At 37.2% G+C, this 11,124-nt stretch overlaps 1 protein-coding gene across 1 annotated transcript; it reads right to left on the bottom strand.

Annotated features, from left to right (window-relative positions):
* Positions 1 to 4,600: 4,600 nt before the first annotated feature.
* LOC109053825 (ecto-ADP-ribosyltransferase 5-like) lies at positions 4,601 to 6,303 on the bottom strand. Its single transcript, XM_019071130.2, has 3 exons — positions 5,903 to 6,303; positions 5,706 to 5,818; positions 4,601 to 5,630 (listed from the first exon to the last, which is right to left on the bottom strand). The coding sequence occupies exons 2-3, from the start codon at positions 5,754 to 5,756 to the stop codon at positions 4,881 to 4,883; spliced, it is 801 nt and encodes a 266-aa protein (XP_018926675.1). The 5' UTR covers positions 5,757 to 5,818; positions 5,903 to 6,303; the 3' UTR covers positions 4,601 to 4,880.
* Positions 6,304 to 11,124: the final 4,821 nt, after the last annotated feature.

Here is an 11,124-nt window from a genome sequence, read left to right as displayed (position 1 = left end):
GTAACCATGTGATATGTGATATGTGAAATCGGAATTTCAACTAGTAAGAAATCATTTCTTGATATCAACAATTAAATTTGAATGGCAGTCTATGGTGACATTTAATTAGTAAAAATACAATTGCAGATATCAAGAATTATCATTTTTACTAGTTGAAATATAATTCCTGATATCAATAATTAGCATTTTAACTAGTGAAAATGTAATTGTTGATATCAAAAATAGCAATTGTTACTAGTACAGGTCCTTCTCAAAAAATTAGCATATTGTGATAAAAGTTCATTATTTTCCATAATGTAATGATAAAAATTAAACTTTCATATATTTTAGATTCATTGCACACCAACTGAAATATTTCAGGTCTTTTATTGTTTTAAATACTGATGATTTTGACATACAGCTCATGAAAACCCAAAATTCCTATCTCAAAAAATTAGCATATTTCATCCGACCAATAAAAGAAAAGTGTTTTTAATACAAAAAAGTCAACCTTCAAATAATTATGTTCAGTTATGCACTCAATACTTGGTCGGGAATCCTTTTGCAGAAATGACTGCTTCAGTGCGGCGTGGCATGGAGGCAATCAGCCTGTGGCACTGCTGAGGAGTTATGGAGGCCCAGGATGCTTCGATAGCGGCCTTAAGCTCATCCAGAGTGTTGGGTCTTGCGTCTCTCAACTTTCTCTTCACAATATCCCACAGATTCTCTATGGGGTTCAGGTCAGGAGAGTTGGCAGGCCAATTGAGCACAGTAATACCATGGTCAGTAAACCATTTATCAGTGGTTTTTGGCACTGTGAGCAGGTGCCAGGTCGTGCTGAAAAACGAAATCTTCATCTCCATAAAGCTTTTCAGCAGATGGAAGCATGAAGTGCTCCAAAATCTCCTGATAGCTACCTGCATTGACCCTGCCCTTGATAAAACACAGTGGACCAACACCAGCAGCTGACATGGCACCCCAGACCATCACTGACTGTGGGTACCTGACACTGGACTTCAGGCATTTTGGCATTTCCTTCTCCCCAGTCTTCCTCCAGACTCTGGCACCTTGATTTCCGAATGACATGCAAAATTTGCTTTCATCCGAAAAAAGTACTTTGGACCACTGAGCAACAGTCCAGTGCTGCTTCTCTGTAGCCCAGGTCAGGCGCTTCTGCCGCTGTTTTTCTGGTTCAAAAGCACACGCCTGTGCACGGTGGCTCTGGATGTTTCTACTCCAGACTCAGTCCACTGCTTCCGCAGGTCCCCCAAGGTCTGGAATCGGTCCTTCTCCACAATCTTCCTCAGGGTCCGGTCACCTCTTCTCGTTGTGCAGCGTTTTTTTGCCACACTTTTTCCTTCCCACAGACTTCCCACTGAGGTGCCTTGATACAGCACTCTGGGAACAGCCTATTTGTTCAGAAATTTCTTTCTATGTCTTACCCTCTCTCTTGAGGGTGTCAATGATGGCCTTCTGGACAGCAGTCAGGTCGGCAGTCTTACCCATGATTGCGGTTTTGAGTAATGAACCAGGCTGGGAGTTTTTAAAAGCCTCAGGAATCTTTTGCAGGTGTTTAGAGTTAATTAGTTGATTCAGATGATTAGGTTAATAGCTCGTTTAGAGAACCTTTTCATGATATGCTAATTTTTTGAGATAGGAATTTTGGGTTTTCATGAGCTGTATGCCAAAATCATCAGTATTAAAACAATAAAAGACCTGAAATATTTCAGTTGGTGCGCAATGAATCTAAAATATATGAAAGTTTAATTTTTATCATTACATTATGGAAAATAATGAACTTTTATCACAATATGCTAATTTTTTGAGAAGGACCTGTAGAAATCAAGTTCCTGATATCAAGAATAAACATTTTAACTAGTGAAAACTGAATTGTTGATATCAAGAATTAATATCCTGAGAATTTAAAAAAGTCAAAACGGCTTGCCATACAAACTTACCTAAAAATACTGTTGTATGTTTTGTCAGATTCTGAGTTTCCTTTTTGCTATTTTTCAGGAGCTCAAGAGCAATAAAGAGAACATCAGAAAAGTCATTTGCTCTCAGCCAGACAACAACCATTCTTCAAACAAACAGATGTCGAGGCTGAAGTTGCTTTTTATATTGCTAATAATGTGTGTGTGTTTTCTGAAATATAACAGCTGAAGTGTGATCTTGTTGCATTCAGCTCAGCTAAACCGTTGAGTGCATCTAGTGCAACACTTGTGAAGCTCTGCATGTGGTTTCACACTGGACTAACAAAGGCTAAAAAAAAATATATATAATAAAAACCTTTACACGTCAAGCAATTCTGACTCTATGAAAGTTATCAGGCATTATCAGAACTAAGCAAAATAAATAAAAAAATTATTCCCAGTCCCAGCCTCCATCTCTTATGCCCTGTCATTTCCTGTTTCATCTCTACTGTCTCCATCTCAAAAAAAGGCCTTACAAATAATATTTGAAGATTTTGTATAAGACCATGAATGTCCTGCAAAACATGTGAAAACACTTAAAACAGAAGTTATCAACCAGTGCTGGCAATTTAGTGACTTTGTGAATAAACAGTGATTTTTTTTCCCTCTTTGGAAAGTGATTAGCAACAAATAAAGTGAATTTTTAGATTGCTGGTTAAAACTAGGTCAGAAAATATGTAAATAAGGTTTATTTGGGTGTTCCTGTGGCTCAGTGGTAGAGCATTGCATTAGCAGCGCAGAAGGTTGTGGGTTTGATCCCCAGGAAACACATGTTAGGTATAAAAATAAAAATGTTAGCTTGAATGCATTGTAAGTTGCTTTGGATAAAAGCATCTGCTAAATGCATAAATGTATTGACATTCACCTATATGTTATTAAAATACAGTGCATGGCATCCTCTAACAACATTTAATGACTTTTTTGGGCATGTTTTAGATACTTTTCATTGAAAATTGGAAATTCCAATACTGTCTTAAAAACTGACCCACTGTCCAGTAGAGCTCAGCTCCAGCCCTAAACAAACACACCTGAACCAGCCAATCAAACTCTTCAGGATTTCAGACAGGGGTGTGTTTCACTGTTAGCCAATTGTGGCCCAAGTCGAATAGTTCACTGAGCCGGTGTTTCCCAAAACTATAGTTCTCACTTTCTGTATTCTTTCACTGAACTTTGATATATTACAATTGCTATTTTCTTAAAGTTGTCTTTTTATTTTGCTAATAATGTGTGTGTGTTCTGAGCTGAAGTGTGATCTGTGAAGTGTGATATTGATGCTTTTAGCTGAACAAAACTGTTGAGCTCATCATAATGCAACACTTGTGAAGGTCTGTGTGTGGTTTCACAATAGACCAACTCTGAGTTCATGGCTACCCTTACCAAAAAGTAGTATACTTCAAGTTTATTTTATTAAGTATACTTAAGTAAAGTTCAAGTATATTTAGACTTTTTGTAAGTATAAGTCAAGTATACTTAAATGTCATTTTAAGTATATTTCTGAGAAGTACATAAAGCCCATTTCTGAGAAGTACATAAAAAGTAAACCTAAAGCATACTTTCCTATTTTTAGTTTAAAAGAAGTATACTAACAGCACACTTGAATAAACTTCTTTTTCATAAGGGTAGACATGTCAAAACAACCTTTACATTCCTTGTTAGTAGTTGTAGTTGTAATTCGAGCAGTTTTGGCTCTATTGAAGTTACTGATGCGATATAGATTCTGAATTAAGCAAATTAAATATAAAGAAAACTATGTGTGCTATAAGATCATGAATCCACCTTTCTTTATTGGACAAAAGCATAAGTATTTGTGGTTTTAAATATATGCGGTGTTTAAAATCAAAACCTGCTGATTTAAAAAAAAAAAAAAAAAAAAAAAAAAGACATATCTTTAGGCCAGGGGTGTCAAACTCAGTTCCTGGAGGGCCACATCACTGCAAAGTTTAGATTCAACCCTATAATTAGACGCACCTTATCCAGATAATCAAGTCCTTCAGACTTATTTGAAAACTATATGGTTTCTGTGTTGGACCAGGTTGGAACTAAACTCTGCAGGGCTCCAGCCCTCCAGGAACTGAGTTTGACACCCCTGCTTTAGGCCATGGTTAAGTTAAAGGGATAGTTCACCCAAAAATGAAAATTATTTTCCATACTATGAAAGTTAATGGCTACCACTAACCATTTAGTTACCCACATTCTTTGAAATATCTTTTTTGTGTTCAATAGAAGATAGAAATTCATAAATGACAGTAAATTACAGAGTTTTAATTTTTGGGTGAACTATCACTTTTAATGTCTGAAGTCATATATACACTTTGACCAGTGGGTGATGCTGTAACCAAACACAAACTTTAAAGTTGTGCCAAGAGGTTTTTTTTTCACAGACAGCAGTAAAAAAAAAAGTGTTAATAGTAAAAGTGTTGCAGAATTTGCAAACCTCACATAAATGAATAGAAAATTAAACAGCTTACATAATATTAAGGTTGATCATTTTCTGAAGCATCTCATTTTACTGATCATTTGTTAAAAAAGACAAATATATCATTGTAAATATATACAGTATATAAGTTTGAAGAGACCCATTATCATTGTTTAGGCTCCTTATGAAAATATGATAAAGTTTTATAACAAGAATTACATAGAGAATAGAGTGTGTTTTAGAGTGTTTTAATATTATTTGAAACTTTTTTTTTTTTTTGCCTACTCAGATTCCCCATGCACAGCTTACAGAGTTACATGTTAAACTTGATCAAAATAAGACAAAGCAGAAACATTAGATGATTGCTAACTTTTACGGCAGTGCAAAGTGTCATTGCTGATTTACTTAAAAGCTTGTGAAGATTATTATTATAATTATTATTTTCAGAATGAATCAAACAATCATATATTATAATAAAGCTTTCACTTTGAAGAAACACGCTGAATGAAGACTTAAAGTCTGGCCCTGTCTTGAACTAGTTTTGCATCAACACCACAGTTCAGGTAACTCACTGTTCCAGTGCTTTTCAGAATGAACACAGTGTCACACCAGGCACCTTTCTGCCCTTTCTTCTTGACATCGGTGACTTTAAACTTCTCATACGGAGGAATCAGCACCTCTTTCTGGTCAGGATACTTAGAGTATTTTATCACAGAAACACCTTCACAAGTTTCAATTTCAAAACAAGATCTAGGTCCGAAACCACTTGCTACTGCTTGATCAAAAGAGGAGGATGTAAATGAGCCGAAACGAATCTCTTTGTTCACAACATCATTAGCAAATTCAACTGTAGTACCGCGATACGTTGAATAGCATTTAGTTTGTGTTTTCTTCAGAATCTTTGTTGCATTTGTTAACAAAAAGTGAAGTGAATACCATGAGAATGTCTCGTCTTTGTATTTTTGTTTCTCACTACGGACAGCATTGTTGAAATCACGATATACAACAGAATTATTGTTAGTGTAAACGTAAATGGCAACTGAATGAATCTGTTTTAAATTATCCTCTGGATTCTTGGCTTTATTTTGACCATCATGCCAAGTTTTGTTAAATTCAGTAGATTTACACATTTCCATCTTCAGATATTTTGTTTTCACCAAGTCTGCTATTTTCTCTTCGCAGCCGTCATACTGGTCATCAACAGAATTTGGTGCCATATCCAATGTATATATCTTTCTTGCAGCAGCAGCTGCTCTGTGATCCTGCAGCAACAGGAATCATAATGATCAATCATCAGTATTCATGTCTGTAATATTCACACTAGAATACAAACTTACCTGTCCTAGAGCAGCTAAAATGAGAAGAAGAGCTTCAATGATCAGCAGCATCTTGATTCAGTCGAATCCCTCAGATTCTCTAGATCTAGTGAAGAGCAGATGCTGAAAACAACCTATAAACAAGCACAGTGCAATTAAACCTGTGAACTTCACTGATGGAAGCATTATATTGACTTTTACTTTAAGCCCAAACTTACCTTGAGAATACTGTTGTCTCTTTTTGTCAGATTCGGTTTTCAGTATTTTTCTGGAGTTGGGGAGCAACAGTGAGATTAGAAGATCAGAAAAGTCACAGTCAGACTACAACGACTCTTCAACCCAAGAGATGGGAAAGTTGCTCTTTTATACAGTCCCACTCATAATGTGTGTGCGTGTTGTGAGATATAACAGTTGAAGTGTGTTAAACAAACAGTTGAGCTCATCATATTGCAACTCTTGTGAAGGTCTATGTGTGGTTTCACGCTGGACAAACTCTGGGCTTCTGGTTAGATGTGTAACAAAGCTTCACATGCTTCAGATCAGTTGTACTTTGAGCCATTCTGACTCTATGAATGATAGAGATGCAATACAGATTGAAATTAACCATTTAAAACCGTTAGGCTATAGAAAATGCTTAATTGAAGCTAATGGACAAAGACATTATAGGCTAAAACCAAAATATGGTACACAGTTTATTAATAAAATATAGGCTAGCCTATTATGCACAGGAAAGCAGACAAGCCCAGAATAGCTATAAACAGGCCAAAACCTAATATAAAGTAAATCAAATGTTACATTTAGTAAAACATGACACATTATACAGAAATCAATCATAATGATCAATCATCAGTATTCATGTCTGTAATATTCATACTAGAACACAAGCTTACCTGTCCTAAAATGAGAAGAAGAGCTTCAATGATCAGCAGCATCTTGATTCAGTCAAATCCCTCAGATTCTCTAGATCTAGTGAAGAGAAGATGCTGGAAGACAAGAAACACAACAGCATTTTACAAAGAATATATGACTCCAATAGGAATATGTACACTAAACCTGTGTGCACCACTTCTGACATAATACACTTTTAAATGTATAGTATTTTCTGTTGGATAGCAAATTCATATCAAATAATGACTTTCATCAAATAATGATGTTCACTGATATGCAGAGCTTTTTATTTAACACAGAACTTACCTGAGGATATTTTTGTCAGATTCTCTGTTTTCCTTTGGCTATTTTCCAGGAGCCACGATGGAGAGACGATCAGAAAAGTCAGTCGCTCACAGATAAACAACAACAATTCTTCAAACCAAGAGATGAGGAATTTTATATTTCAAATATTCTTTATGTGTATTTTCTGTCTGGTGTGTGTGCATGTGCGTGTGTAGTAAGAAATGGACCCATCATCAGAGTAATGTTTCATCTGTGTTGCGGGGGGGTGCGGCCTCCGTACTCTATCTCGGCCGGGCCCATTTCAGGTGCTTGCCGTCTAGGGTAGTGAGGCCCGGGGTCTGCCCTCTGACAGTGTGCCTCTATGTTTAGTTAGCCAATTCGTTTTCGGTTCTAGTGCGTTCTGATACGCGCGCCCGGGCCCGGTCCGCCGCTGACGGGCGGGGGAAGTAGTGCACTAAATCGCTCACCCCCTTTTCACTCGAAAGCCTTCCGCTCCCTCCACATAAGAAATCTAGTATGTATACACACCATCCAGGATGATACTGCGAAGGAAACAACTATTTTCTATTTGGATCAGAAATAAGTTTTCACTTAGTACAGTGGTTCTATGAAATGTTTTGACCGATTAGTGGCGATACCACTTCTGCAATATTGCCAAGCTGTATCACAAAAATGTTTTTAATTTGTTTTGATCATTCGATAAATAGCTGATGTGATAATTGTGATGCATCTGATCATCTAAAATGTTTTGCTCATTAAGGAAAGTGATCAAAGATTACCATGATCAACCGGTCGATCTACTGTTTGGGCGTCACTCCATAATTTAACCGTTAGCAACAAAGAAACATTAATTCAAGTTGCTATTTTTAAGTATTAATCATCATCACGGTCTCTGATAAATTTGTTTATATTTTCATTAACAGTCACTATTTGGTTTGGTTCACTGCCAAAATTCAAACTAATAACTGGAAATCTTAAAAATAAGTTTTTTATGGGTTATGGTTGAGGGAATTCTAACATATTATGCTGCATTATTACAGGGAAGGAACGTCCACCAAAGGCAGTCACATGCTTTAAAACTGCTCCCCCATAAAACAATATTTGATATGAGTGATTCAGACAGCAATCATTTATACTGGGTCCATGTCAGATGGATTTCACTGCCAAACATAATGGCAAAAGATACCAAAGGTAACAGCAAGCGATTGCTTTTGTTGACGCTCTCAAACAGCGTATCACAATTCTCAATTTAAGATGTATCACATGTTTCATTTTTGACGTAAATGGTCCCTTATAAAGGATCCTCATGCACATTCACAAAAGTTTGCCATTCATATCTCAGTTTATACACATTTTCAGGGCACTGTTATATATTTTCATTCCTCTTCCAGGGACCTCCTACCTCCATAGCCATTATCCAGTCAGTATACTTAGATTTTTCTGACATCTTTGCAGTCTGGATGTGACCACTGCACTCAGTGCTAATCTATTTTTAAATAACAAGTGGTTTCCCTGTAGGGCTGATAATCCAGCTTTAAATAATCGCAAGGCTTCTGTATTTCACTGACATTTAAAACTTGATACTTTTCTTAAAATAATCTTATTTATTTTTACTTCACTGTCTTGCAGAATTTTTGTGCATCAACCTTTTTTTGGGGGAAGAAATCCCAGTAACATACCCATCTAAATGCTTAACAAGAGAAGTTTCTCAGTTCTTGACTCCCCTCCATTTGCTATCTGAGTACATAATCTTGGAGACATTAGAAATCTTAACATTTTTGCTGCTCAAGTCCCTCAGAAGCTGCCTCTTAGTGACAAGGGTAGTATCCTCCCAGGAGATTTCAGTATTCGTTTACAACGGACAATTTAAAGAGGTTCAATGTAAAAGTTTAATTTTGGAAATTGGTTATAATGGCTTCTGCCAGTTGCGTGATAAACCTGTAATTTAACTGTCCAAGCACAAGACTCCAACCCCTCATACTCTCCCCGTGGATCTACGTATTTGGATGCTAGCATGAAAGATGTTATAAATTGGGCTCATCTTATTTCTAGGTAGTCACCACGAAAGGGGGGGGGGGGGGGGGGGGGGGCAAGAGTGAGATTAATTTCCTCATCTTCTTGAGGGCAGATATAATTACTCTCCACCCTGCACATTCATTTAGGGTCCAGACAATACACAATTCCGAACTGAAGAACCTGTCCCTTCCCCCTTCAGAACTTTTCCACAATACAAGGGAAGGTTGAATCAGTAATTTAGCAATTCTCAGTTTCAAATTCAAGTTTCAAGGAAATCCAAAGAGCCACGCAGAGTTCATTTTCCCCCAAACAACAATGTATAATGCTCAACTATCTTTAGAAATATCGTCTTCAGCACGTTCAACCAAAAATTCACAAGACTGCATCGACTCTGTACCTATATAGTTACAGTCGCGGGTGACGACAAAACGTTTATGTTAGCCGTCTAGAACTGAAGAGAATTCAATCAGAGAAATATGATTTGTCTGATTTCAAAACCATTTTAACACTGCATTTAGTCCTGATTATCCAAAAACAATTTAAAAGCAAAAAATAAGCTGATTTACTAACAAGTTTCCTTGAAGATATACTTCATGCTGACCTAGCACAAATTCAACCCATATTATAGCAAAGCGACAGGCACTGGAAAATAACTACTTCACAACAATATACCGTGTGATGGTATCGAGCTTAAATGAAGACATTTTTGCCCATCTCTGTAACTTACTTTGGAGACAAAACTGGATCATAAACTTACCGTACAGTAAAAATTAATAGTGATAAAAAGCGACTAAGTAAACTATGGCGAACGAGTATGTTTACTATCTATCGGAAATCATGCAAAGGAAGGCTAAATTTTAAAAAAACCCTCAACATTACATTTTTGAAGTATGCGTACTGCGGTACGCCTCAAATCTTCACAGCAGACACAGGCAGCGCCGTGTGTCTTTTTCTGACACTTACCGACATATGAGGCCGTGTGAGTTTTCTCTTCTCCATCTTGGGATTTGAGTCTGTTATGTCTTCGTTAGCATGACTGATTTCCCTGTCTCGTAGACAACCACAATGGTCGGACCTAGTATAAACTCGAATCTGTTTGTATCCGAAAAGCCAGTTTGACTGGCCATTAAGCTTTTCGTATAGAAGCATCTGCAAAATGCGAGACAGGTGGTTTATACACGTTGGATGTATTTTTAGGGAGCTTAGTTGGCTTTTCTTGAAAGCCATCTTGCACAGTTCCAGGGCACTTCTATTTTCCCGAGCTTTTCAACCTGTACACGAGTATCACATCACCAGAGACTTTTATGATATTCTTTCTTGCTCTTGACAGCAAGTGACTTAAAACTTCTCATATGGATGGAATCAGCACCCTCTTTCTGGTCAGGATACTTTGAGTCAAATTTTTATCACAGTCAGCACCGTTCACAAGTTTATTTGATTTCAAAACAAAAGATTTATTTCCAAAATCTTGTGCCCGCTTTACGGTTCAAGAGACGATGCAATGTACATGAGACCGAAACGAACCGTTATTTGCTGTAGACATTTTGCAAAAATTCTCACTGCGTAGTACCACTATAACGTTTTCGTCTTGCATTTCTTTTTGTGTTTTCCAGGGTCGAGTCATAATAGCTTGTAAATCGCATATCGCTTAACAAAAAGTGAAGTGACCAATACCAAGGTGTGCTTAACATCCTGGTTTGTGTCGAAAGTTATGCAATTACCATACGTACGAACAGGCACCCGGCCATCTTCAATTGCGGTATAATGTGTACGCAATTTAAGCGTTGGTAGTACACCGAAATGGCAAGTTGAATGATTCCTTGTTCAAATGTTATCTCTCTGGTGCTGTGGCGTATCACAATTTCACCTTCCTGAAGAGCGCAATCATTGTCTAAAAATCAGTTTGGAGGTTAGTTGATTTTCCTTCGTTTTAGGATATGTTGTCGTCACCAGATGGTGCCAGTTGTTCCCTGTAAACGCAACCAAGCCATCTATTGATCATCATAACTTCAATTCAGTGCCATATTCCAGTGGATAAAATCTTTCTTTGCAGCAGCTGCTCTGTGATCCTGCAGCAACAGAGAATCATAATGATTCATCATTCACGTATTCATGTCCTGTAATATTCACACTACGAACACAAGCTGTACTGTGGTCCCTAGAGCAGTAAAATTTAGAAGAAGAGCTTCTAACAATGATGCAGCAGCATACATCTGATCAGCAGATCCGAATCCTCCCTCAGCAATATTCT

Source organism: Cyprinus carpio, chromosome A3 (genome assembly GCF_018340385.1).
Source record: "Cyprinus carpio isolate SPL01 chromosome A3, ASM1834038v1, whole genome shotgun sequence".
Lineage (NCBI taxonomy): Eukaryota > Metazoa > Chordata > Actinopteri > Cypriniformes > Cyprinidae > Cyprinus > Cyprinus carpio.
This window is presented reverse-complemented; position numbering and strand designations above follow the sequence as displayed.

Excerpts from the sequence above, each read along its gene's own strand:
- LOC109053825 (XM_019071130.2), bottom strand. The coding sequence starts at position 5,756 with ATGCTGCTGATCATTGAAGCTCTTCTTCTCATTTTAGCTGCTCTAGGA. Across the intron at positions 5,631-5,705 it reads TTTTAGCTGCTCTAGGACAG|GATCACAGAGCAGCTGCTGC; the intron begins GTAAGTTTGTAT and ends CTGTTGCTGCAG.